This window comes from Excalfactoria chinensis, chromosome 4, assembly GCF_039878825.1.
Source record: "Excalfactoria chinensis isolate bCotChi1 chromosome 4, bCotChi1.hap2, whole genome shotgun sequence".
NCBI classification, from domain to species: Eukaryota; Metazoa; Chordata; class Aves; order Galliformes; family Phasianidae; genus Excalfactoria; species Excalfactoria chinensis.
This window is the reverse complement of record NC_092828.1, coordinates 81,484,652-81,511,065: the sequence shown is the minus strand read 5'-3', so window position 1 is coordinate 81,511,065 and position 26,414 is coordinate 81,484,652. Positions and strand designations below refer to the sequence as shown.

Sequence of the window (26,414 nt, the reverse complement as noted above, 5' to 3'; positions counted from 1 at the left end):
ACCTATGACCTCCCTCCTTTTCCTCATGACACCCCACGCCCTCCCTCTGCTCACAGTCACTGTATGGGACTGTGCTCATCACTGCAGTCCTAGGGGTGGCACCTCTGGGGCCTCCGCCAGCCTTTGGGTGCCACGGGAGGAAGAGGAGGAGAGGGAGTGGCAGGGCCTCATCAGCCACATGTCGCCATGCCCACAGCACTCACACGATGCGCAGCTCATCCCCTTCTGACAGCCCATACTTGGTTTTGTTGTCATTGAAGAGCTTGAGCAGGGAGCGCACGTACATGCCATGGTACAGATCCACCACCTCGCTGCTCGGCTCCTCAATCTTGGGCACCGTCACCGGCTCCCCAACTGCAGGAAGGGAACCCATCACCTTGGTGAGCACAGGGCTGTGCTCAGCTCAGTGGATCATGAGCTGAGATCCACCTCCCAGCATCACATGGACCCCCTCCTCCTCCCCATAGATCCCTTGTAGCCACTCACCCACAGTGGTGATGGGCCGGGCGTAGGGCAGGAAGCCCCGCGAGTGCACTGAAGTGAGGCCACGGCCGTAGAAGACGCAGGGAGCAAAACCCATCATCTTCTGGAAGCGCTGCTGCACGGCCCGCATCCAGCTGCCCTCCTCAAACACCACCTGGCGGAACAGCTCGTTCTCTCCAAAGGAGAAGGAGGGCACGAGGAAGGCACTGCAGAGGGCACACAGTGGCACTGAGGGGGTGTGCTGGGACCCCCCCATACCCCTCACCTGGTGCCCTCCTGGTGCTCCCACACTCACCCGTGCTGCAGGGCCATGCGGACAAAGCCCTTACGATTCTTCAGGATGAGCGTGGTGACACCAGGGCTGCAGGAGAGCGACTCAGCTGCCCCACCGATGACGATGGCCACAGCATTGCCCGTGCCATTCTTGGAGAGCAGGTGGCCGATGGCACGGCGTGTCACTGGGCACAGGCCTATGGCAGGAGCAGCACAGTCTGTAAGGAGCTGGGAGGGGTACCATGCAAAGGACCCCACTAGGAACTGTGACTGAGGGGGATAGAGCAGGGGACAGCGGGGCTGTGAGATGTGAGCAAGGTGCACACAGAGCGCAGGAGTGCAGACAGTGCAAAAAAGGTGTGTACAGGGTGCAAGTGAGATGTGCAGGGGGTCAAATGAGTGCAAAAATCTGGGTGCAGGTGCAAGCAAGGCACACACAGGTGTGCGCAGGGTACAGGCAGGGTGTGCACAAGGTGCAAACAGCACAGATCAGGAGCACACAGGATGTGAGCAGGATGTAAGCAAGGTGGGCAGATGGTGCAAACAACACAAGAGGAGGTAAGCACAGGACATACACAAGTGCAATCAGAGCGCAACTAAGATGTGCAGGAGGTGTAAATACTTTGAAAAAGTGATGTGCATGATGCAGACAAGGTGTGTAAATGGTGCAGGCAAGGTGTGCATGGGTGCAGGCAGACTCAGCCTGCTCCCTGGGAGCACAGCCACTGGGCACAGCCAGGGACCAGAGGTCATGGCTGGGAGCAGGGATGCAGGCACTGGCCCCCTGCCCAGACCACCACCCCACTCACCTCCACTCATAAGGTACTCCCTGAAGAGGGGCAGGCGGAAGTTGCCAGCCAGCGTGGTGAGGAAGGGCCGGATGCCTGGGAACAACTCGGAGAAGCCAGTGGAGCCGGTGATGAAGTTGCAGAAGGCGCCGACACAGAGGATGCCGTGGGGGTGGGAACCAATGATGTAGTTGTGGCTGGGGGACAGGTCATGTGTCTTCACCAACTGCAGGGACAGAGGGCTGTGGGCACAGAGGGGACTGACAGTGCTCTGTGGTAGCAGTGTGTGCTGCAGGCAGGGCTTGGGGACACCCAGAATAACGGCATTGCTCCCGCCTGGTTCATAGCAAGGGGAACTGCCTGGAGAACCCAGCAGATCCTTTGAGATGGTGCCACAGCTATTTGTATGCTCATCCCCACCCCATACCCTGCCCCGCACCTTCACAGGGAAATAGTCCCGAAAATGCCTCCACACGGACCATCTCCTCAGGCATGGCAGCCTCCTGCCACCTGCAAATGGGAAAGGAACGGGGTGAGGAGAGCCCATCCCAACAGACAGAGGGCTGCATTCCTCTTGCTGCCATTTGTAGGTAGGAGGAAGATGTGGCATTGTCCTGGGCAGACCCAGAGAAATGGAGTGCCCATAGGGTGCCTCATTCCATCCCATCCCATCGTACCTTTCTCTGGTGTGTCCCAGTCAAAGATGACCCAGGCCAGGTAGAGAGCAGAGATGGGCCAGAAGCGGGTAAACACCAGGTAGATGAGCAGCACCAGGGTGACGGGGCCTGTGGGATGGGGTGGGTGAGTGAGTGCACGCCCGGCCCTACAGCCCCCACGGCCCCACTCACCCAGCAGCAGGAAGCTGAGCACCCACTGGAGCACGGCGAGGAGCTGCAACCAGGCACGGACATCCCGCTGCGAGGGCCATGGCACGGCCAGCATCGTGCGCAGGGCACCATGGAGGCTGGCACGGCTGCCTGTGAGGACACAGACATGGTGGGCTCAGCATTCCCATCCACAGAGCCACCACCAATGCTAGGAGTGTCCCTGTTTGGCTGATGCCAACAGGGATGGATGGGCTGGGGATGCTCGATGTCTGCCCCCCCACAGTGCCAAGGACAGCAGTCGGGATGGCTGTCCCCATTGTCCCTGAAGGGACAGTCTGTTCCTGCTCCCCACTGCTGGATCTGGTGAACCATTAACCACCCCGGACAGTGCCAGGATCCAAACTCCACACGTAGCCCCATCCCTCCTCCCCAAAATGGGCCTGAGCCATCGGCCAAAGGTCTGAGACCCAGCAGGGCCTGTGAAAACTACCTGAAATCTGCAGTGAGAAAGATGTGCAGGGGAGAGGGAATGGAGCTGTTCCCATTGAGGACCAGCAGCAGTCCAGGGGGGGAGCTCAGCTCTTCCCACCTCAATCTAAACCAGGAATAGCGCAATTGAGAAGAACAGAGTGCTGGAACCACCCTGGCAGAAGGATTCTGCCCCCTTCCCCCTCAGTGCTGTCCCCATTCCAAACAACCCCCCTCTCTGCCACATTCCCAGAAATCATCCAGCCCTGTGGCTCTCAGCTTTCCCAACGCCCGCTGACTTTTCCAGCGGAGACATACAGCCCATCTGCGCCTACCCCTAAGTTGCTTTTTTTAGCTCTTTTTACAGCCCCTTGAGCACTCTGTTGGTTTCCAGACTGCACAATGAAAACCATCAGCAGAGCGATGGGCGATGCCCAGTGCTGTACCCACGCTGCTCCCCAGTCGGGTGGTGGGAGCCTCCCCTGAGGAGCTCAGCCTCTGCAGCTCCGGGCAGCGTGGAGATGAGAGCAGAATTGGCATCACTTTGCAGCATCTCACAGGAGGAGCGTTTCCTAACGCCTGGTCAGCATTAACTTAAGAAATCCCATTCCTGTTGAGCAACTTTATGTTTTCCTCTGGTGCCGCTAACCCCAAATCGCTCCCAACACCTCCCTTTCCCCTGAGCAGTCTTAAAGCAAACAGACAATAGTGACAGCAAACGCTAATTGCCCGAGCCCATACAGCGCCGAGAGTTAGGAACCATTCAAACATTTGGATATTCCTTACCGCTCAGATTTTGGGAACAGGCTGCAATGATTGTCTTCATGGTGGCAGGGAGCTCTGCTCTGGAGCCCGGCTCAGCGGGTTAAAAGGCAGGTTTGGAAATCCTGGGCGGCGATTGATCGCTCAGTGACCGCCCTGACTGATGTGAGGGGGACGCACAGAGAGGAGCAGGGCCAGGATGGGTGCTGGAGCTCCTTGGGAGAAGTTACACTGAGTAACAACTCGTCAGCACCGCTGCCCCCCAGGAATGGCACCATGGGTATTCACAACCCGCTGTCCTGCTGTGCCAGTGCAGTCCCTTGGAGAGCAGCCTGAAAACATCACCCTGATGCTTGGTGGGGTGGGATGCAGCTTGGTGAGCCGGTTGTCAGCCACAGACTCGTGATCACCTCCTCAACAAACCAGGAGGATGGTCAGGGTGGTGCCTGGCACCCAAACTTCTCCCACTGAAAAAAGCCTTCACGCTGGTCCTGGCTTGCTGAAGGAAGACTGGAAAGATTGGGTGTAACTTAACAAAATGAATATGGGAAAGGTTCCCTTCCAAACACACTAAGGAGGAAACAAAAGCAGCATGGAAGCAGCCCAGAGAGTGGGCTCCAGGACAGCTGTGAAAGGGACAGAAAACCTGCAGGACCTCATCCAGTGGAGCCACATCTTTCCAGAAGGACTTGCCAGGAGCAGCAGGCTGACAGCAGCACAGAAAAGGAGTTCATTCACATTCAAGATTGCATGCATTGTTAAAGAGGGAAAGAAAAAAATAAAGCTTTGGAAGGTACAGAACCCACAGAAATCCATTATATGTTCTGGTAAATCACAGAAACAATATCTGGAAAAAGAGGGAACTGCAACCATTGCAGACTACACGCAGCCTCACAGCATACACTGACAAGAGGTGCAGAGATGTCTAAGCCATCATGCAGCCCAGCTGGCTGCTTAGAGGTGAGGGAGCAGCCTGCTACTGAAACCTCTGCCGAGGCCAAATGAAAGTCTGAAACTGCTCTGGGAAACATGCTATCACAGCAGAAGCAATGGTGCTTAGTTGGGTGGGGGGGTGGGGTGGGAGTTTAATCCTGACATTTGCAGCATACTTTGCATTTTTAACCTTGATGGCAGCTGCTGGCACACAGCTGGTAAGGCCAGAGCTCCCAACAGCTTGCTTTAGAGAAATCCAGATCCTTCAGGACTATTCTATAAGCAGATTTCAGAGCACACTGACCACCACTACACTACTCCTCTGAATATAGTACTGCTTTGTCCCAGCATTGGCCTTTAAAACACTCCATTAGGGGGTCCTGACTGCACACACTGTACATACATATGTATGTATACTACAGCCGCACAGAATCCACGTTACAAATGTTTATATTAGCGCAGTTGTACTATGTGTACTATCAGCACTTCAACACCTGATCTACTGGAAACACCTGATCTACTTAACACAAAATACCCACACATCAGCCTGCCCACCTGGGGAGGAACAGTAATGAAGCATTGGAAAGGGCCAACAGTACTCCTGGCCAAAATAACTGTCCAGCTGATGGTTCCCACCTCTGATTTTCCTTTGCTGCTGACACACATGCTCTGGAAAAGACCAGGATGAAAAGCAAGGGATTTTCACAGGGAGAACTAGGCAACACAAGAGATTTTATTTTGTTTAAAATTTAGAGGGGAAAAAAATAAATACATCCACCAACAGTACAAAGAGCGGTTTCCAAACTCAGGTATCTTTTCTTCCAAGGACTTCCTCTGACTGGGAGGGCAGAGGCAGCCTGACCCATCGTGCAGTGCCCGCTGTCAGGAGCCACCCTGTGGTGTCACTGCACAGGACAGGTACACTCAGCCTGACGTTTCATGTAAACCAAAGCAAATTGTCACGTTTACTCCTCTGACTCCAGTGACTCCCAGAGAAGTCAAGGATAGCTCTGCATATGTACAGTGTATTTATTCCTACATCTGCAAGACACAGGCAACTCTTACAGGATTTCCAGGCCCTGTTCTCTCTGCTGCTGGAGCATCAGCCCATGTTCTGCCGGTTGCCATAGCCTCTTGGGTGTGTATCTTTCCAGTCATCCCAGTCCCGAGCTTTTTGAAGAGCTTCCTCATCATCCTCCTCCTTTATTTTCTCCTGCTGCTCCTTCTGCGACTCTTCATCGTTTGTGTCTGCTGCTAAAGGTCAAGAACAACAGTGAGACACAGCACAACACTGGAATTTTACCACTCAATCTCACAACTCCCCTGCAGGAATCAGCCTGGACAGAAAGCAGGAATTGCCACAGAACAGCTTTAGCAACCCATTTATTCTCAAACCTAATGGAGAAAGCTAGAGGGTGTTTTACACCCTGAATACATTCTCGTTCACCCTCCTCCTCAAGGGGGTTACCAAATTCTCCATTCCCATTTTTGCTCTTTTCTGCCTCACCTGGTTGCCTCTGAGGTGCACTCTGACCAAGCGCTGCTTCTTCCCTTCTCTTCTGATCATACCAATCATTTACAGTCATAGTTGGCAGGCCAGGATATCCAGCACCAAACACTCTACAGAAAGAGAGAGATGGTCAAGGAATGTTCTCTATGACTGAACCAATATCAATGCATGGAACTACTCTGTACCCCACCTTGTATGGATAGCTGAGATACTGAAATATGCTGACAACAGAAGAAATTAGAGAAAGTGAAAGAAATGCATCAGAAGTTTCCCCATCCTTCAACCCAGATGTATAACACATGCAATCTTGATGTGACATGCTGCCTGAAGACAACAATTGCTTCTCTGCATTTAAAGAAGTATCTTAGACTCACTGTGAAAACACAGCACCGCATCACACTGTGTTTAAATAGTCAAAAACCAACATACTTAGCCTGAACTGCATCCCGGGTAAGAATGAAAGGTTTCAATGGAGTCCTGACTTGTCGAGAAGGACTGTGTGGTGGTGCTGAAGACTGAAATGGCAAACAAGAGTCAGAAAACAATCGTGTAGATAAGAGTTCTCTTCCCTCCCACCCCAAGCAAGTTACTATGGGTCTTGTAGAAAAGAAATGCCTCTGCTGTCAATGCAACATCCCAAGTTGGACAATTCAACCCTTAATCCGGTTTAAATCATGAACTCCATCTGTGAGCTTCCACAAATCACTTCTCTTTGTGCCTTTGTTATACTCATTCTGATCAAAGCAGAAAGTCAATAGAGCTAAACCAGATCAGCTCAGATCAAAGCATGAAATATAGCTTATTTTTTCCATGGATCAAACACAGTACATTATGAAGCAAATCAAGCTCATCATTCACGAAGATATCACCCAGGGCACTACAGAACAGCAGAGCTCTGCAATAAAGAATTGCACAAACCAGCTGTACCAACAAAGCTGGACTATGGTACACTTAAGCACGTTATGATTCTTTAATTCTAGACAGACATTTGAGGTGAGTACCATGAAGTGCAGAAAAACTGTTCTACACACGACTTGTAGGTCCCTAAGCAGCTTTCCTCACATGGAATGGACATGTTGTACTTTAACATCAGGATTCTCTGTAGACTCAGAAAGGCGGTCTTCAAAAAAAAAAAAAAAAAAAGCCAGGAAGGCCTTGTTTTAATTAAAAAAATGTATTTATTTCTTTAAAGGTCTGACACAACCCAGCCAAGTGGAAAAAAGCCTCTGTGTGCAGACCAGCTATGCTCTGATATTCAGTGCTCCAGCATTTAACGAGCCATGACTGTCTAGGATATGTGGCAGCACCAGACAGGCACTAATGCAAAAATCAGCCCACTGGCCATTCAGAATTAAACCAAGCCCCATCCATTAATGTTGTGTATGAGCTAAGACTCTAATCTACAATCCAAAACTTCGGAAACTCTGATGAATTCCTCCAAGGTTCATTCACTCACAACAGGTTTTATCTAAGATCTAACTACACAGAGTTCACAGGACCTGCAGATCAAGAGAGATTTCATACCTGTTTCATTGTATCTCTACTCTTCAAGATGACCATTTCCTGGTCAATGCTCTCTATTTCCTCAAAGCTGATGTTGATCCATTTCTGGGCCTGCAGTAGATACAGCTCCCGTACTTGCTCCTCATCTGCCTGCCCACTCTCCACAAAGGTTCTCAAAGAGGCCAACTTGTTCTCCAGTTCTTTTTTCTGCTTATATCTGGCTCAAAGAGAAATGAATAATTAGTTAATTTCAATAAACTTCCTCCAGCATAGCCCACCGTGTCTTCCAAAATAAACTATTTATTGAACCTGAATAACATTTAGAGAGCTACCTCCTGTCCCACACAAACTGCTTTTTACAGAAGGGCCAGTTGCTGATCACTGCTCATTAGGATAAACAAATCCCAGCTATGCATAGAGTCCCATATTGTACTGAGAGCAGGACCCACTCATATAACGGACTAACAGCCCCAAAGAGCTAAAGCAACGATTTGCAGGAGCACAGCAGCAGATCATACCAGCTGCTGTTTCCTGATGACCTCTAAAGAAGCACAAGAAGCAGAACACCGAGCATGAGGATGTAACCCCACCTTAGTGTGACTGACAACAGAAGTCTTTGATAAATGAAAACTACAGAAACCAGAAGAGTTCCACCATGCTTACAAAGGTTTTGAAAATGCATGACCATACCTGCATACCTGCAGCCATCCTGATCTTCTCCACCCACCCTCCCCATTCTGTCCTACTCTCAACTCCAATTTGGACACTGTAATGGATTTTTACCATTCTTTGTAAGAGATTAAAAGGACAACTGAGCACATTACCAATTTCTGTCTCAGATGGTTACGTGCCTGCAGATGAGCTTTTTACTATACTTTTGCCTTTCTGGATTTCCTAGGTCTAGTTAAGAGAAGCAGGGGGCAGGGAGGGGACTACCTAACACACTTCCAGGGTAAATCCTTAAGTTACAGCATCACTAAAGGACAAACAGTAAGAACCAAAGATTAGCAGCCTGTGGGAGCTAAAAGGACACAGAGCCTATGAGCTGTTCTATAAAATGCTCCACAGAAAACCCCCAAAACCACATTTTAAGAAGCTGAGCACCTGCCTGCCCAACCCTGGGCTGCAGGGAGGTAAAGCAAACCGCCCCTCTCTGGCTTGTTTGCACCAAGATAAACTCCCTTTAGTCAACTACTGACAATGACAACTGGGCCAGGACAGCTCTGGAGCCTGTGTGATGACACAGGCCTCTGGGAACTTTTGTCCCTGCAGTCTCTGCTGTCGTAATTGCAATGTCTCATCCTTCAAGCAGGCCAAGCACAGACCTGTTCACAGCAGGGCTTAGGGCAGCCACCTCTCATCTGCTGCAGGTGGGGTTCAGCTATGTGCTCAGTGCCCACACTGAGCAGCCCGTACAGGAAGGGCTCTGCCATGAACAACAACACAGAACGGCTGGGTCGGGAGAGCCCTCAAAGCCCAGCCAGCCCCAGGCCCGTGGGTCTGACCTCTCGATCTTGGCCTGCCGGTTGGAGGCCATGGCCAACAGGCTGCGCTGAGTGGCGCCCCCGGCCTCGTTGTCCTCCATGGGGGTGGCGGGGGGCAGCCGTGCGCTGCTCAGTCCGTACGAACGGCACAGCTCCAGGAAGCGGCAGAAATGCCTCCGGGCGCTCTCCAGGTGCTCCCGCCGCCGGCTCGGCTCCACCTGCCGCAACGTCAGCGCGCCCAGCAGCGCGGGCACCAGCAAGTATTTCAGGTCGGCCGAGGCGATCTCCTCCAGCTCCTCGTTCTCACTGCAAAGGGACAGACCGGCCTCAGCTCCGCACAGCGCTGCGGCCGCGACCCCGACCCCGGCCCCGCCGCCTCACCTGAACAGCTCCAGCTCTTCCACCATGGCGGCCGCTCGCTGCAGCGCACCCAGCCCCTGCCGCACCTTGGCCTGCACGGATGGAGCCCCGGAGGACGGCTCGGTGCTGGCCTCCACCTCCTCCAGCAGCCGCCAGCCCGTCTCCAGCAGCTCCGGCAGCCGCGGGCCCTCGCCCGACGCCTCCGCCATGCTGGGCCGGGAAGGAACCACCTGCCCGCCCGCTTCCGGTAACGGCGGCAACGCCCCTTCCGCCATCTTGGTGAGGGCGGAGCCGCCATTTTGGTGCTAGTGGGGCCGCCATCTTGGTGAGGGCCTATCTGGTGCGCCTCTCAGTTCCAGTGCGCTCCAGACGTGCCAGCGGCTGCCCCTGTTTCATACCACGGTGTATTTTGTAGTAACACGAGATAACATCTCACCCAAATTCATCCCAGATTGCCCCAAGATTCCCCCCTCACCCCCCACCAGTTCCGACTTACTTGACTGTTGCTCCAATATCCACCCTTTTGCTGCTTTTGCTCCCATTTGTTCAATGGTGTGAGTCTCCCTCCGTTATCTCTGTGAATGTCCATTAATTACATAAGAAACACAGCAGAAGGCCAGAGTTTGTCCACACAGCACAATGCAGCACTCCACAGCAGGAGAAAAGCTGGAACTGAATGTGTTCACTCCAGAATCAGAAATAGTCACTGCAATCAATGTTACCTTCCCATACCCAACCAAAAATAGGATAATGAGCCACCGTGCCCGAGGACCCCATGCTGGTAGCCCTGCAGGGCTCAGCTCCTTCAGTTGGGTGCAGTCAGCAGTGTTTTGCTCATGCTGCACCAGAGGGAGCCAAGCCATCACTGTGACACCCGCACACCAGGCAGCACTGCTGCCATGGGTCCCTCCAGGGGCCCCCAAATCACTGCTACCACAGAAATGTCTGGTGAGAAAGGCAGCATGTCCTGCCCCAGGTACAGGGCTGGTGCTTCACGTGGTCCTCTACTGCTCTTGAAAAACGCTTAGTGGCACCTGGGGACATCAAGGCTGGGACTGCACAGCCTGGGACAGGAATGTGACAGATCGTCCACGGGCACTTGGCAGCACAGTGCTATGTGTTGCTGTTTAGGTGCAGTGCCTGCTGCCGTTTCTTCTCCACGTGTTCTTTTCTTCAGTTGGCTCCTGAGTCCCTCATGTACCCCTGAAATTAAAACAGGCGTAAGACAGATGAGGGTTAAAGCTGGACTTTCACAAACACAGAAACACAATACAAGTCATTGACCTAGATGTGAAAAATTTATATGGCGTGACAATAATTCAGGGCAGGCTGGAAGCACTGTTTCCACAGATGAGTCAGTTTACGACTGGCTCTGTTTGCTTTCTTCGTGCGTACATGAGATAGCTTGATAAGAAGTTAATCATAAAAGCTGATGAGTTGTGGGTTTAGGATCCTGTATGCTATGTCCTGAGTGCATCTCAGTGCTTGTACTGCTCTGCCATCCTTCCTCTGTGTGACCATTGTTGGACTGAAAACGCAGACACCAGTGGTGTGAGCTATGTCAACAGCTTAACACATCATTCCGTGGTATTCCTGCACACAAGACAGGAAGTAAAGAACAGCATCCAGCAGTGGGGAAGCTAATTAATGTAATAATAACTGGAAGTAGAATAGGGCAAGGAATCTACAGCCGTTTGTTGCTCACCAGCAGAAGATACTGTGAAATCCCCAGCAACTACAGCCAGTTCACTTTCATTAGATGCACTTGATATAGCATCTTTCACCTTTGTGTGCATTTGTTAAAATCCACAGTAAACCTATCACATCTCATCACCCTCCCCAAGCTTCTAAATTTCAACATTTTGAGGATCAGAGCAAAAGAGAACTCCTTCACCTTTGTGTTATCAAGATAGCTTCTAAGCAGTTCAGAGATCACATTGCCTGTAGGATATCTCTTTTTGTTAAAGATTAAACATCTCCTTTGGGCACTCTTCTTGGAGGCCTTCGGCCCTCAGAACAAGCCAGACAGGTTCACAAGGAGTTATCTGCCTGCTCTCCAAATAGCTGTGCAGAGGCTGATGATGGAGCACCAGACCTCAGCCTGCTTCCCCTCCTTATAAAGTCAGGAAGGAGGAAGTGGTCAGTTTTGACCCAGTCTATCAGTAGCAGCACAGGACTGGCCTCAAGCTGCACATTATCACTGCTCACCATGCAAGCTGGACCGAGAGAGCAGGAAATCTATATAAAGTCCTGTTTCCTCCAAGATGGAGAAGGAAGAGCCAAGTGGGCAAACCTGTTTGCTAGTTGGAAGCTCCTAAAGCTGTTTGCTAGCAGTTAATTACCTCTGCTTTTCTCTGCTGTCCCATCTGGTCAAGAACAGGCTTCACTTACACTACAGAGAATGAAGTCAGTAAGGGCTAATGACCAAATTGCCCGTGGTCTGTCTACTCAGTGTAACAAACCGCATGTACCCTTGCATGTTGTTCTCCTACAGGCTGGCATAGGCTCTGGGGTTTTTTTGAGCTGCCTCTTCCAATTACACAGGTGGTGTTCTCAACACAAGGGAAAAAGAAATGATTCTTTGGTAGGTGTAATTACCCAGCAAGACCCTGACTGTAGGGATGGTGGCTGTGGTTATTCCTGCTATATGTGAAAAGGAGGAGCGTCCCAGCTTTGACAAGTAGGATTGATCTCTCCTGCTCTCCCATTCTATTGTGTGTCTCAGTGTGGTAGGCTTTCAGCATAAAGACAGTGCCTAGGGCCCAGCTTTGCCACAGGTTCTGAATGGCTCTTATGTTTCTCAGCCATGAAGCACACCCTCATGCTTTCCACTATACATATAGCAAACTTGGGACTGCTGTGATGGACTGCATTTAAGGCATATGTGGAGAACATACAGCCAGAGGACCCACCTGGTGCTCCCCAAGAGCACCAGCATATTAGAAGTGCTTCCAGTCACTCTGGAAAGTGTCAGAGCTTCTGCTATCCCCTACAGCATGACACACACCGGTAATGCTCCAGCCATGCAGAAGCACGCCTGGAAATCCCTTGCTCCACTGCACAGAGGTCAAGGCTGACACACGTGCAAACTGAGAAAGTCCTCAAAATCTGTCTGGCTGCGCTTCTAGGGCATGCCTGGAAAAGCCCAATGGCATAGAGACCCTGCGCAGCTCATGGGCTTGTACCTGCTTCTGCTCTGTAGAGGAGGCTGTTCTGCAGCCCTCATTCCACCTTATCTCACTTTCTGACTGCCTTAAGAAGCAGTTTCTCCTCAGATAAACAGAAGGAGGGTGGTACTATTTCATCATTCAACAAGAGGACCACTGCACCTTCTCTGTACTGGCAGGAAGATAGTTGGAAAAGGCCACAGAGTACAAGAACAGAGGTAGGTAGCATCTAAGCTTTCTGACACACTGGTTTTGCTCTGGAGAGCAACAAGCAAGCATCAAGGGAGATTTTAACTTTGGAGTCGTAATGATGTAATGGGATGTAATGTAATGATGATTTGCAGGGTGGCAAAGTCTGTTTACAGCAAATGAGAATGAGCCCATGTGCAGCAGCCACAGATACAAAAAAAAAAAGAAGGAAAAGAGCTGCTTAACTTTGGAAGGGCTCAGGTAGGCAGGAATCTTCAGCAGGAGAAGCCCTCATTTCCACTGCCAACCATTAAATGAGGTCTTTCATCACTCAGGTACATTGCATGCACCTGGGCTCCCCTGGGTTGACCCTGCCTTCCCACCAGGTGCTCCACCACTGTTTCAGGTCATAACTTAGCATTTTCACTACAGGAATGCTGTTCTCTATAGAAGCTTTTGCATCTGGGAATTGCAGCAACTGCAACTTGGTGAACTGAGGGGTGCAGAGCTGGGAGGGTTTCCAGCCTGCTGAACCTAAAGAAGGGATGGAAGTCTCCTTCCTCTCTGAATCCAGCACAGCTGTTTATGCAGCTGCCCTTTAAGCTATGCTCAAGGGCCCCCAGACTACAGACCAGTTCCCCCTCTGGTCTTATGTCTGTTACTCACCTACATCTCTTAGTTGAAGATCACCACAAGGACAATCCCTGTTCATTGCTTGTCATCCTCAGGACTTCATGATATTGCTGAACACCCTAGAAATAAAGGAGAACAAAGAGGCAAGGGTTTTTCCTTAAATACAAGTCTTCAGTCACGTTTGTATCTGGTGGTGTGATACTGTAAGCAACAAAGGTCAAGGTAACATTCCCCGGATCCTTACATTGATCAACAGTTGAGCCCCAAACAGTGACCTCAGATATGCCTTCCCCTTATTTTGGTTCAGCCATCCATGGGGCCAGCAGAAAGTAGGAGCTGTGCTGGTGCAGATGGAGGCCTTCAAGCACTCTCCTTTCAGAGCTGAAGAGAAGAAATATCCCACAGTGTCCTTGAAGGCAATGCTGTTCTTCCCCCATAGATTTTACTTATTTACCAACAGCTTGTTGCCCTTACTTGGACTGTCCTCCTAGGATTAGTTAAGCAGCATCCTTAACCAGCAGGGAACAGTCACATTCACACCTGGTTTATTCTTTTCAAACACAAAAGCCAAGCAATAACAGAGAGGAGGCTTTTCAGAGCAAACCCTTTGCCTGATTCTCATCACACTGTATGCAGAGAGATGGCTTTCTTCCGTGCATGAGCTACATTCAGAGCCATCTCTCCCATGTCAATTCACAGCATTGCAAAGCAAAGAACTTCTGCCACGACCATAAAGCATTCAACTCCAGGAGTCTCATTTCCAGAGGCAGATAAACAAAAAGCCACAAGACAGGGGGGAAATGGGTAATGACAGAGAATTCAAAGAGGTAGATCTGTCACATTAGCAGTGAGCCCAATGAGGTTTTGTGAAGCAGAGGGTAATGACAGCAGCCAGCACGTAGAGGACTGGTTGTGAAAATGGGGCAAAAGAAATAAAGGAGGATGGTGCCTGAAGGGCTGCAAAGCCACAATCCTGACAGAGCATCAGGGACCCTGCTGCCACTGTTGTCCAGCTAATTCAGGTCATGAAGGAGCACGTTCCACACCTTGAGGTATTTATGATGGAAGTGAAGTTGTAGACAGATAAGGCAAAGGCCTCCTGCATTGATTCCTCTGGCAGCGTCACACTGATGGGTACTGGAAGCCACCTGAGCGTGAAGTCAGGGTTCAAGTTTTCCCATCTTTTACTTTGGAGGGTGCCTGTGCTGGCCTGGGGAATCAGGGCTGTGTGCCCCTATCAGCATTCTGCTGGCTTTTCTGCCCTGGCAGTGTTAAAGAGAGAAAACACAGCCAGCAGACCTTGGGGCCAAGCAGATGGTTTATTCCTTCTGGATCCCTTGCAGGATTTTATGTTGGCTCCCAGTCCTGAGGAAACTCCTCCAGCCCAGCAGATCTCACAAGGCTGGAAATTCCAACTGCAAACTCAGATTGCAGCACTTCCCATTCTAAACGCTGTTACAGAACTGCCATCACCGCACAGCAGCCCCTCCTGCCAGCCTGACCCGTTTGCACCCTTCAGCTAATTACAGCACTTCCCCATCTCCTGCAGGACATAGATGGAGCCTAGTATCCCATTGCTGACTGCCCCTCCAGCGCTTCCCTGCTGGGCCTACAGAGAGAATGCAAGCAACAAGAGGAGGAGAGGGCTCTGCATATCCCGCCCTTGACCCTGCCTTTTCCCAGGCAGAAATTCAAACAGGACCTCTCTAGGAGGGGATCAGGACATCTCCCCAGGGCGCTCCTAGCTATTGTGGCTCCTCTCCTCCACCCCAGGCAATGTGTGTTTGTAGTTACCAAATGCAAATCACATTTCCCACCCTCCTGGCAGAATCTCTCCCTTTACAGTATCGTTCCCTTCTTTTCTTCTCCCCAGCTCGTTTTGCAATGCTCTGAGGAGTTCACAACCCCTCCCAGTTCCACCTCTCTCTGATCTTGCAGCGCGGGGGGATGGCTGTGGGGAAGGTATTTAAGCAATCCTCCTAATTAAGTACCTGCATCACCTCTGTCCTCAGTCCAGCCCTGGGCACGGGGTTGGGTTGCAGCTGAAGCCTCCCTTTCTGAGGAATGCTGGTGACTAACTCCGAATTGCATTTGAAAAGACAGACTGGAGATAGCTCCTCGGCCCTCACAGCTGCTGCGGAAGCCTCCCAGCTGTGGCCTTCCTGTAACTCTGGGAAGGCTGTATGTCAGCAGCCAGACCGAGTCAATGTTGCATTAACAACTGATAATGATGGTTAACTCACTTGGTTAGCTATGTGAGCATATGCCTCACCCCATGAGGATTTGAGCTTCCAGCTCTCAGCCTTGTTTTGAGCCACCTTGGACTCTCAGCCCTTACTCATTGTTAACAGAGAAACCTGGAGCACATTAAATGGATGGGATGGTTTACAACAAAAGCTTATGAATTGATTCTGTGACCCAGCTGAGGCTGTTAAAAATGATTGAATGAATATGGAAATGAGTAATCTTACAGCTGGACTCAGGACTGAACACAGCCAGCTCCATTCAATGCAAACCACAAATTACACAAGGCGCACGCAAGGCTGCCAGAGCCTCCAGGTCGTGGTGGGAGCTGCAGGAAGCTGTCCTGGGATCTCAGGAACACCTACCTGTGCTCCTTGTGCTGTGGGTTCTCAGCACACACACTTTTAAGTTCATCCCTTCTCTCCAAAGGCTGCACAAACTGGAATCTCATTCTATGCAAGCACTTCTCCAACACTCCTGCTAGAAGCCGTCATGGCAACCGAGGGAAGGAAAAGGCAAATCAGGACCCCATCCATGATGCACACTGCATTCCAGCCCACATACATGAGGATCAGAAAACGTGCCCCAACTACCTCTGTTTCCAGCTACCAGAACCTTATGCATTGTGCTTCACGCTCTTCTTCCAGCCTTGTTCTCTCTGGGGCCAAGTGAATGCCAAGGGGATGGTGAGAGGAGGTAACGTATAGGTCTGTCACAAAGGAACGGTATGGTACATTTATTTAAGCAACACACACCAGAATCCTGCTTACACTGAGTCTAAAGAGTTATGCTTATTTCCTCAGGACCCTGGAGTCCTGTCCTCTCTCCGGGCCACTGCCAACACACCTGGGGTCAGGGGGTAGAAAGAGCAGCTGAAGTGTCAGTGATCTGAAAGCAAGGGCAGGAAGGATACTAGATATTGAATAGGCTTCCACTTCCAAGGCAAATGCAGGGGGCAGAGATTTGGTGCTGCTGTGGTTGCCTTGTGAGCGTGTGGCTGAGGTGCAGTCCTGCCATTCTGCCCTGCTCAGGACTACTCCTGCCTGCAGACCCGTGTGCTGCCATCAGCCACGGCTCAAGTCTTGTCACTGTGAGACCTGCAGCCATCTTCATGTGGGTCGTAGAGGAGAGTGATGAGTTCTGTCTCCTGGAGCCATAACTGACTCTGCCTCTGCTCTTTATTTCAGATGCAGCAAAAAGCACTGGAACAGTATTTGCCCATGAGGAGGAACATTTAGTGGTGTTGGGTGAACCCACAGCAGAAACCTGGTCCCAGGGAATCTGCCAGGACGCCCTCACCCTCAGCAGATTTTTTCCCCTGCAGCCTTCCCCCATGGACAACTCTTTACCCATCTTCTCATCCATCACTCCTGGCTTTCAGGCCACTGTCAAAAGCCTCCTGCAAAAGGACAATGGCAGTGCAGGGTCCCCATTCACCCCTGGAGAACATGGCCGAGTGATAAATGATTCTCCCCAGCTGGAGACAGAGGGCCAGATGCTGATCAGCTTCAGGAGGGCAGCCCTTTGTCTTGTTCTGGAGAGACGTGGCAGAGGTCATCCTCTGGTTTGAGGCTTCCCATCATCACCCAGTTTGAGGTCTTCTGTTGTAGTTCCAGAATCCAGGCTTGCAGCATAAACCCCTTCAGACCTTCAGAGCACTGCTTGCAGATGGTGCACACTGGAGGACAAGTCCTGCTGCCTGCTGTGATGCACCACTCTATTTACAGACATACCTCTCCACCAGCTGCCTGCATCTCTTGCACACCACATAACAGCACCAGCGGTACTTACAGTGACATCTCTCCACCATCTCCTCCATGTAAGCATTGTAGCCACGGCCACAGCACAGCAGGTTGCAGCCATCACTGCCTGCAGATGTCTTGTTACACTGCCTGCCAAGGGGGGACACACAGGTCAGAGCGAGGCAGTGCCTCCCACCCACAGTGCTGATGCACACCTGGGTGGCTCTCAGAGCGTATTTGCAGCAGTTCCTTACCTATCCTGTGTGCCCACAGACCCCAGGTGGACATTGGGCATGCAGTAGTCAGGGGAGTTGGTCAGGTAAACCAGGTCCGTCTCTCTCACCACCCTGATGCCCGTTTCTGTGGGCCTCAGCTGCTTCCTGTGCCCCACGAGGCGGTGGCTCACCCTGATGGCTGCCAGGTACTTGGATTTGAGCTCAGAGGCAATTTCACCCAGACTTAGCAGTACCTTCCAACAGGTCTTCACTGAACAGGAGCCTGAAACACCGTGACATTTGCACTTGGTATGCAGGGACTCGCTCAGTACCTGCAGAGGGTGGAAATAAGACTTTAGTGGCTGCTCCTGGTTCCCATTCCGCTTAGCAAGAACATCAGTGGTCAGTTTCAAGGGATGGTGGAGCTTGTAGCAGGGTGGCAGCTTGCCCAGCTCTCATAAAGGCTCAGGAAGACTGTGTCCTCTTCTGGAGCCTACCTCCTTACTCCAGGCACCTCTGCACTCTGCATCACAGAATCAATGAATCACTGAGGTTGGAAAGGCCCTCTCAAAACCCCAAACCCCAGCCCACCCCACCATGCCCATCACCTCATCCCTCAGTGATGCATCCCCATAGTTCTGGGACACTTCTGGGGATGGTGACCCCACTGCTCCCTGTGCAGCTGTGCTGAGCATCACTGCTCTTTCCAAGAAGAAATTTGCTCTAATATTCAACATCATGGGGCCATGGGCCGTACCCACCTGCCTGCCTGCCATGTTGTTATGCTGATTCATGGCCCTGAGAGCCTGCAGTCCCGGCTTGCTGGATTTTAGGGGGCTGTCAGTAAAAGCAGCACCAAGCTGGAGGCCATAGTGCAGGTTGTCCCCACAGCCACCCCATCTGAAGTCTGGCCCGGGGACCTCGGAGGGGATGGAGCTGCAGGAGCAGAGTGGCAGTAACCCTGAGGCACAGGCTTGGGCAATGGAGTGTGCAATGGCGATGGCAGAGAGCGCGTGGACGAAGGCAGATTCCCTGGTCCCTGGAAAGAAAGGGGGAGATGTCTCATCTCCTGTAGATTGAAAGGCACAGGATTAACACCAGTGTAATGGCAGCAAGTTGTCTCTTCTTTACCTTTCAGCAGGTCAGGACTGAAGCTGGGGGCACGCTGGATGGACGAGCAGCTCCACCTCATGCCTGCAAAGGTCTTCTGGCATATGCTCTTGGTCTCGCTGGCAGCCTGAACGATGCTGTGCATGATCTCCAGGTTCCTGCGGCACATCTGGACCTGGTCAGGCACAAGCCCAGCCAGCAGCCGGCAGTGGTGGCTTCTGTCCCAGGCCACTCTGCTGCCATTCTCTGCCAATGCTCTGTTGAGGGAGGTTGGGTTATGAGGAGACCATGGGCACTGTGATGGGGATGAGCTGATGGGGATGATGGGCACTGGGATGGGGATGAAAGGTTGGGGTCTGCAGGCATCAGGATGGGGACCCAGGGAATGGGAGACAGGGGCAGACCCTGGGGGACCTGCTGCTGGGGACACCCAAGAGATCCTCCTCCCATCCCCCAACTGCTCTCCAATACTCACAGCCATTGGATGGCCGTGGTGAGCCCCAGCTGGCAGAGCAGCACAGCAGCAGTGGGCACAGCGAGGTGGCCCATGGCTGGGGATGGGACAGGGAGCGGGGCTGTGAGCAGGGCCTCTGCTCCCTTTATACCCTCTGGCCTCTGTCCTGCCCACTGGGGAGGAGAACAAAGGCAGTTTTGGTGCCATTCACAGCTCACAACTGTTAGGGGAGGATGGAGTGGCCACCCCCACTGCCTGGCTTTGGTCTCCAGCCTGGGTGCTCCTGGAGTGGGGTCTCATTGGTCAGGCACTCCACTATTGCTGTGGTCAGCCCTGAAACAGCTGCTCCTTAGGGAGCACAAAGCAGCTTGGTGCAAGGGGATATCACCTTCAGCCTCTCAAGGAGAGCCATTTGTTTGCAAAGCAAACACACACTTCTTTTCTCAGCGGAACAAAACTTGTCCCCATAGGCAGGAGATGTAGGTTAGTGGGAATCAGTGACGACTTTAGTAAGGGACAGAAGGGATGGCAAGGAGTGATACTGAATTTTGGATTATTATTATTTTTCTTTATTTTTTGTTTTGCTTGCTGTCAACTCCTCCTAAACACAACACAGCCAGCTTCCCAACCAGATGGGCCCTGGAAACCATGGTGCTGCATGCTGCTGGGTCTGCCTTACAGCAGGCAGAGGGGTTGCACTGCAGGGCAGCAGCTGGGCTCATGTCTGGGACTTGTTTGGAATTGTTCTTTCTCCCTTGCTGTGCCACTTCCCTTCTAGCAGGAGGTGCTTTCCCTTTGCTTGATGCCGCTGCTGTCTGGTGAGCACCTCTGACCTCCCACTGACTCGCTGTCATGTGATCCAGAGCTGGGTTGCACAGTGTGTATGGCTGACGTCCCCAAAGTGCTTTATTGGGATGGAAAGGTTGTTTTGTGTCCTGCTAGGAAAAGGCTGAGATCACTCCCAAATCCTGAGCTAAGTACAAAGGGCTGAACAAAAAGAGTAAAAGAGAAAGACAGAGAGTCACTGCCCAGCACAGCCTCCATGTCAGAGCAGGGAAGCATTGCAGGGCCAGAGGCGATTCCTCAGTTCCAGTTCAGCTGCTCCCTCACCAGCCCAGCACCTCCTGCAGCATCCATGAGGTCTAGGGCAGATGTTGCTTGCTTTGCTCCTTCCACACCTCAGGCTCAGCACTGCTGTCCTCTGTAAAGTAAACCCACTCCGGGTCATTGACAGCAATCCCAGGTGCTGAATGGCAGAGAGGGTCCAATCTGTGAATCCCACCCACCTCTGCTGAGGGCTGTGATAGGCCACAGCCCCCCTGGAGTCCCTGGTGTGATGGGTGTGCCATATAGACACCACTGCACATGAGGGTCTCTGGAAGTCCCTTTGTCTTCCCACCTCCACACCACAGCTGTTGCAGATCCTTCTCTTACCTTGGCTGGAACCAGATGCAGTGTCCACACTTCTCCCTCCCATGAACCCAAATAGACCTTTCACTCCAACCCCAAATATTCTGGTGTTGTGATATTTTCTTTCTGTAAAATCCCTTTTTTTTCAGCCTTAAGGGATGGAGAATTGCCTTGTGCCTTGAGGGGAACATTGGGGGGAAATCTGAGCAGCTTCTGGGGGAATAAGGAGTTTTCTGAGGAGGAAAAACAGCTTTTGTCAGCACTGGGAGGTGCTCGGGTGCTTTCTGTGCACCACGTGCTCAGCCTGCAGCATCCCACCAAGCACATGGGGCAGCAATCACCCAGAAAGGCCATCAGCTGCCCCTCACAAACACCTGTCAGCACAGCTGGTGCCGTGATGGGATTTGGGCAGGAGGAACGGGATGGGGGCAAAGGGTGATCCTAATGCGGGGCTCAGTGCCAGCCCCAGCCGGAGGGAGCACATTGCCACCTTCTGGCCAATGGCTTTGCTGTCTGGGCCTCCCTTTCCCCTCGGGGTCTCTGCCTTCTCCCTCCTTGGGGCCAGCAGGTCCCACCCTCAGCACTGTGCTTTGTGCCCCCATTGGCTGTGTCACTGCCAGGAAAACTCCTCCAGGTGAGGATGGTGTCATGGTCTGGGATCTGGAGGGGTGACAGTTGGCAGTGGGATGGCATCGGTTGGGACCCTGAGCATCCATATCTGACCTCATCCTCCTCCCTCCCACTCGCTGCTTCCTACCAAGTGATTTCTACCAACCTCTCTTCAGAGAAGTTTTGCAATGACTGAGTAGTAGGAAAGAAAGGATTCCTTTTAAAGCCAAAGCTACCCTTCATTTGATGTCACTTCCTCTTTCTAGCCTCATCCACGAAGCGAGCACAGGGCAAGTGCTAAAAATGCCTCTTCCACTTCCATGTGGGGCTGCCTTGAGGCAGAAGGAGGTGAGGAAGGGGATTCCCAGCCTGGGAGATGCATCCCCTGCTCTGCCTGGGAGACAGTGCAGTGATGCTCAGCTGGGGACAGGTACGGTGTGAGAGCAGAGGGAGGACCACCTGTGAAGTGTGGCCTCCTCTCCAGCCCCCATGGCCACCTCTGTCATGTCTTGGGGTGTGGGTGGTACCGGAGGTGCCCCAGTGGTGGTGGTGACAAACCATCTCCTTCCTCTTTCCGAGGTGTCGATGACCTCAGCACAGGACAGATGCTCACACAGCTGTGGGAGGCAGTGACCTTCTGAGGTGCCCATCAGCTGAGCTGTGGGGACAGTGACACACAGTGATGGTCTGTCCCCTCTTCCCGTGGCACTCACTCAGTTCTGCCTGGGCCACTGGCACCTTACAGCTGGGGACAGAGACCATGGGCATGCAGATGCCATGGGTGTGAGCTCAAAGGGAACAGAGCACGTGGGGACATTGCCATGGGGTGACTGACAGAAGTGTTCCAGCACAGACTGGGCTCTGCTGCATGCCCTGTCCCTGGGGCACCAGGATAGAAGGCAGTGGGATGGGGGCACCCAGCTGCAGAACAGCTGTCTGCATCTGCACGGCTGCCTCTGAGAATAAGGCAGGGGATGCCTGGGAGCTGCCCTCCCTCTGTGCTCACTGCCAGCAGTTCTTTGGCTGCTGGAGGTCCCCGTCTAGCCAGAGCCCCATCAAGGACGAAAAGAGTGTCATGCATGACACGCTCGACCTCACCAATGAGGCAGGAGTGACTGTCAGGGGTGGCACTGAGTCACGCAGCCGAGGCAGTGGTACGAAGTGATAATGGGAAGCAGCGGTGGCACCGTCCTGCGGGAGGGAGGGCACCGGGCAGAGGTCCTGGAGGACATGCAGATGGGGATGGGATGGGGAAGAGGCGGTGCCAGCAGCCCCGGTCCCATGCTGAAGCCACAGTGCAAACACCACAGCTGCTGGAAACAGAAATCCCACCTGCCTGCAGTACAGGGGTGATGGCTTGAAAATCATCACCAGCAAAGCTCAAAAGGACAGACAGCTCCGGCAGCAGCTCTGCCATCATGGCCATGCATGGCTGTGTGTGTTGGGTGCAACACAGAGTGTGAGCACAGCAGCCCCAAGTGTGTGTTGTCCTACAGCAGAGCTGGGGGAGGAGTGGGCTAAGCTGTACCCATCAGGGGGGCAGCACAGGGGTGGGGCTCTGCCCACTGCTTCCCACAGCTCCCAGCCAGGATCCTGATCCCATGGAGAAAATGGGATAAAGCTCAGCTCTGCCTCAACTCGAGTTAGTTGTAGGCAAGGTGATTTCCACACGAGTTAGCAGAGCAGCTAGTTGGGAACTTCTGATAAAATCTGTTTTACTTTGAAAATGGAGTGATTCCGTGACATGTGAAAGTTTTCCACTGGAAGGAATTAGTTTTGCTGGATTTCTCAGCTGATTCTCTAGAAAATCCATAATGGTTGGGGTCTGTCAGCCACAGCGCTCCTCTCAGAGCAGGGGTTGCACTGTCTTACAGCTGGGCACAAATCACAGCACTTTGACACAGTCATTTCAGTTGTTCAGCACCAACATTCTTCAGATCTCTCAGCCTCATGTTCAACCCAGAGAAAGCTCCTAACACCAAATCCATGGGGCTTTCCTGGGAGCAACCCATGGGACGCAGCCCAGAGTGCTGCTTTTTGAATGAGGCACAGATGCAGAGGACTGTTTCCCTGAATTGATTTCCACACCTCAGTCCCTTTTTGCCCTTCCATGGTGACTCTCCTTGATTTCTCAGCCCCATGGCAAAGCCAGCACCCATCTTCTGCCCTGTCCATCCCTTGCTGACCCTATGGGTGCCAGCTGAACTCATGGTGGTGGCACCACACTCCTGGCTGCAGGGACATTTCCCTTCCCATGAGCAGAGGGCAGAACCTCTCCTGACACTGCTTGTGGCCCTGTGGATGGGGCACCTTCCTCCCTGCAAAGAATGGGCTGCAGGGACCCAGCTCTGCCAGGTGCCTGCCCAGCACTGGGTGTGTGCGATAACATCTGCAGAACACACAGCATGTTGTGGGAGGTTCCTCCTTATCATACTAACGAGGTGCCTCCCCTATCATACTAATAGTATTATTGACAACACAGAGGTTCTCCTGACTATACATTAGTGTCTCTGTGTGCTGGCTCCCCCTCGGCCACTCTCTCTGTTTGGGGCTGGGGCAGCAGGATGCCCATCCTGTGGCCCTGCAGCCAGCACACCCCACAGCCCGCACACAGCAGGACACCCAGCAGGGCTGCCAGCACCAGCACTGAGCTGCCATCCCAGGGCTGAGGGCATGGCCACGGAGGGTGGCTGCTGAGTGGTGCTGTCCTGTTTGTGATGCTGTGGTGGATGCAGCGTGCGCGGTACAAGTCCGGCAGTTGCACACCAGCTGCCTGCAGCTCATCCAGCCAGCCCAGCTCGCAGCAGTGGAAGGGGTTCCCTGCCAGGCACAGTGCCTGCAGGCTGCGGGTCCACCTCATCAGTGCCTGCTTGGGCAGTGCTGGCAGCTTGTTGCCACTGACATCCAGGGTTTGCAGAGGGGAGCAGAACAAACCCACGGGCAGAAGGCTTAGATGGTTGCCTGAGAGGTCCAACACCCTGAGTTTATCCAGGCAGGGGATCTCAGCCCTGCTGTTGTCCATGTGGTTCCCCTGCAGCCAGAGCTGTTGCAGGGAGTGCTCCAGACCCTCCAGCGCCGCCCATGGTACAGCCAGGCCCCGGTTCTCAGACAGGTCCAAGGAGAGCAGTGGGGTCTGGCTGAAGGTGCGGGGCAGCAGTTGGGTGAGGCTGTTCCTGCGAAGGCTGAGGTGCTGCAGGTGGGGGATGCTGTGGAAGGCAGTGCAGGGTTCTGCCCCTGGAGAGCCCACTCCTGATGTGCTGCCCATCTCACTCCCGCAGGGTTGAAGGCTGTTGGAGCCCAGGTCGATGGCTTCCAGCTGGGGCAGGACATCAAAGAACCAATGGGGCAGAGCACGGATGGCATTGCCATGGAGGTCCATGGAACGCACAGAGAGCACTGCGTCCTTCTGCCACATAGCTGTGCCATTCCTGTCCCCATCCCCATCACTACTCACCAGCTCCATGGTGATGTCCTGGAGGCAGTTCATGGCCACACTGAGAGTGAGCAGGGAGCTCATGGCACGGAAGAACAGCAGTGGGAGCAGCTGCAGGCAGTTGTAGCTGAGGTCCAGCTTGGCCAGGCGGGTCAGGCTGGCTGTGGTGCCCAGTGAGGTGTTGAAGCTCGCCATCTCCTCGTAGCGCAGCACAAACTGTGCTGGGAGGTGTGAGCTGGGGTCCAGCGAAACGATAGCGTTGTGGGAGAGGTTGAGGTGCACGAGGTGGTGCGCAGCTGGGAGCTGTGGGAAGGAGAGCAGCCGGTTGTGGCTCAGGTCGAGCACCTGGAGCAGGTAGGGACCCTGTCCGTCCTCCCAGCCAAACAGCTCCAGGGCATTGTGGCTCAGGTTCAGGACTTGCAGCTGCTGCAGGCTGAAGCTGGAGAGGCAGTGCAGGGAGTTCAGGGCCAGGCTGAGCACCGCCAGCTCCTGCATTGCCTCAAACGCTCCCTCCTCGATGTCCATGATGTAGTTGTTGCTGAGGTCCAGCTCACTCAGCCGTGGGGAGCCCTGGAAGATGCCTGCTGGCAGCTGGCTCAGCCTGTTCCCGGGCAGGTGCAGTGCCCGCAGTGCAGTGAGGCCACTCAGGAATCCCCCCACCATGTGGTTCTCCAAGCCATTGGCTGATAGGTCCAGCACCTCTATACCCTGCAGTGCACTGAAAGCCATCGCGTTGTCCCGGTAGTTTTGGTGCAGGCGGTTGGAGCCCAGCAGCAATGTGTGCAGCTGGGGCAGCTGGGCCAGCACTGGCCCTGAGATGGCCTCTAGGAGGTTGGAGCACAGGTCCAGGTGTTCGAGGTGCCCCAGTGCAGGCAGGTGGCTCTCTGACAGGTTCTGGAGGAGGTTGTGGGACAGATCGAGGTGCTTCACTCCTTGGGGAAGGTTTTCAGGAAAGGTGTGCAGCCCAGCAGCCCTGCAGGACACCTTTGTGAGACTCTACAGAGAAATGGAGAAACCCATGAGAACCAGACAGCACAGCTCTAGCCAGCAGAGCTGCTCTTTGCCATCTGCTCTGTGCCTGCAGTGGGAAGGGGCAAGGCCACCAGAAGCTGCTCAGGGGACCAGCAGCTTCTGCACAGGGTGGGCTTTCAGCTGTGAGGGATCTTGCTCTTTGCACCTGTTTTTGTGTACGGTTCAATGTGCTGGTTTGGGTGCAGGTCATCACCAGCATTCCTTAGCCTTAAGCCCTGGGGGATAAACTAGGGAGAGGAAGGCAATGTCTGCCTGATGGTGCTCCTGGAGATGTGAGAAGCCCCACACTCTGGCCCTATAGCTGTTCTTTCATGCAGTGAGTGAGAAGTTAATGCCATCACTAACAGCACCGCTCTGCAGAGCATCCCTGTCCCATCCTATCCCCTGGAACTGTTCTCATTGGTCTGAAAGGTGCCACTGATGGGCAGCAGCTGGAAAAGGCTATGGGCAAACAGCTTGAAGCCAGGAGAGCAGAGGGAAACAGGAAGGTGGGGAGACAGGGTTGCGTAGAAGTGGAGGCTGGATGAAGTAAGTGCTGTGGGGGAGAGGCATGTGAGATCTCCCTTTGCTGCAGAGAGGGATGGGTGCTGTGACAGCCTCAGGAAGCAGCAGCCTTACCTGCTGGCATGGCGGAGGCCTGGGCTTTGCCTCTCCACCAGCCTGGGCCCTGAGGATGGCCAGCAGCAGGCAGAGCAGCAGGCATCCTGCCCCAGGGACACTCTGCATGGTGGCACCGCCAGCACTGCTCGCAGCTCCACTGCTCTGCTCCAGTCCCTGCCCAGAGC

General features: G+C 53.1%; 4 protein-coding genes across 6 annotated transcripts; all 4 read right to left on the bottom strand.

The window, feature by feature from the left end:
* Positions 1-199: 199 nt before the first annotated feature.
* Positions 200-3,665, bottom strand: LOC140251968 (diacylglycerol O-acyltransferase 2-like). Its single transcript, XM_072336193.1, has 8 exons — positions 3,626-3,665; positions 2,393-2,521; positions 2,222-2,329; positions 1,984-2,054; positions 1,566-1,770; positions 779-953; positions 487-689; positions 200-354 (listed from the first exon to the last, which is right to left on the bottom strand). The coding sequence occupies exons 1-8, from the start codon at positions 3,663-3,665 to the stop codon at positions 200-202; spliced, it is 1,086 nt and encodes a 361-aa protein (XP_072192294.1).
* A 1,573-nt stretch (positions 3,666-5,238) lies between these two features.
* IGBP1 (immunoglobulin binding protein 1) lies at positions 5,239-9,666 on the bottom strand. 2 transcript variants are annotated; one of them, XM_072336192.1, is made up of 6 exons: positions 9,413-9,637; positions 9,053-9,337; positions 7,569-7,764; positions 6,474-6,559; positions 6,042-6,154; positions 5,239-5,788 (listed from the first exon to the last, which is right to left on the bottom strand). In XM_072336192.1, exons 1-6 carry the CDS (start codon positions 9,598-9,600, stop codon positions 5,637-5,639), a joined length of 1,020 nt encoding a protein of 339 aa, XP_072192293.1. In that variant the 5' UTR covers positions 9,601-9,637; the 3' UTR covers positions 5,239-5,636. The 2 variants fall into 2 exon arrangements, with proteins under 2 accessions (XP_072192293.1, XP_072192292.1); XM_072336191.1 differs by having other exon boundaries at positions 5,248-5,785; positions 9,413-9,666.
* Positions 9,667-16,396: 6,730 nt separating this feature from the next.
* Positions 16,397-20,781, bottom strand: LOC140251748 (protein Wnt-11b-like). 2 transcript variants are annotated; one of them, XM_072335818.1, is made up of 5 exons: positions 20,580-20,781; positions 18,713-18,948; positions 18,343-18,620; positions 17,621-17,913; positions 16,397-17,516 (listed from the first exon to the last, which is right to left on the bottom strand). In XM_072335818.1, exons 1-5 carry the CDS (start codon positions 20,744-20,746, stop codon positions 17,342-17,344), a joined length of 1,149 nt encoding a protein of 382 aa, XP_072191919.1. In that variant the 5' UTR covers positions 20,747-20,781; the 3' UTR covers positions 16,397-17,341. The 2 variants fall into 2 exon arrangements, with proteins under 2 accessions (XP_072191919.1, XP_072191918.1); XM_072335817.1 differs by lacking the exon at positions 20,580-20,781 and adding an exon at positions 19,167-19,251.
* A 2,877-nt stretch (positions 20,782-23,658) lies between these two features.
* LOC140252271 (transforming growth factor beta activator LRRC32-like) lies at positions 23,659-26,355 on the bottom strand. The gene is made up of 2 exons (XM_072336750.1): positions 26,248-26,355; positions 23,659-25,593 (listed from the first exon to the last, which is right to left on the bottom strand). Exons 1-2 carry the CDS (start codon positions 26,353-26,355, stop codon positions 23,659-23,661), a joined length of 2,043 nt encoding a protein of 680 aa, XP_072192851.1.
* Positions 26,356-26,414: the final 59 nt, after the last annotated feature.

Bases quoted from the DNA above. Each gene is read 5' to 3' on its own strand.
- LOC140251968 (XM_072336193.1), bottom strand. From the start codon at position 3,665: ATGAAGACAATCATTGCAGCCTGTTCCCAAAATCTGAGCG. The intron at 2,522-3,625 runs GTAAGGAATATC...GTGTCCTCACAG, and splicing joins CTGTTCCCAAAATCTGAGCG to GCAGCCGTGCCAGCCTCCAT. The intron at 1,771-1,983 runs GTGCGGGGCAGG...CTGTCCCTGCAG, and splicing joins GGGACTATTTCCCTGTGAAG to TTGGTGAAGACACATGACCT.
- IGBP1 (XM_072336191.1), bottom strand. From the start codon at position 9,666: ATGGCGGAAGGGGCGTTGCCGCCGTTACCGGAAGCGGGCGGGCAGGTG. The intron at 6,560-7,568 runs GTATGAAATCTC...TTGCCATTTCAG, and splicing joins GTAGAGATACAATGAAACAG to TCTTCAGCACCACCACACAG. The intron at 5,786-6,041 runs GTGAGGCAGAAA...GACCTTTAGCAG, and splicing joins TGCACCTCAGAGGCAACCAG to CAGACACAAACGATGAAGAG.
- LOC140251748 (XM_072335818.1), bottom strand. From the start codon at position 20,746: ATGTTCCCCTCAAGGCACAAGGCAATTCTCCATCCCTTAAGGCTGAAA. The intron at 18,949-20,579 runs GTAAGAGAAGGA...CTCCCTCAACAG, and splicing joins TGCATCTGGTTCCAGCCAAG to AGCATTGGCAGAGAATGGCA. The intron at 17,517-17,620 runs GTAAGGAACTGC...CCCCCTTGGCAG, and splicing joins TCTGTGGGCACACAGGATAG to GCAGTGTAACAAGACATCTG.
- LOC140252271 (XM_072336750.1), bottom strand. From the start codon at position 26,355: ATGCAGAGTGTCCCTGGGGCAGGATGCCTGCTGCTCTGCCTGCTGCTG. The intron at 25,594-26,247 runs GTAAGGCTGCTG...ATTTCTCTGTAG, and splicing joins GGCCTCCGCCATGCCAGCAG to AGTCTCACAAAGGTGTCCTG.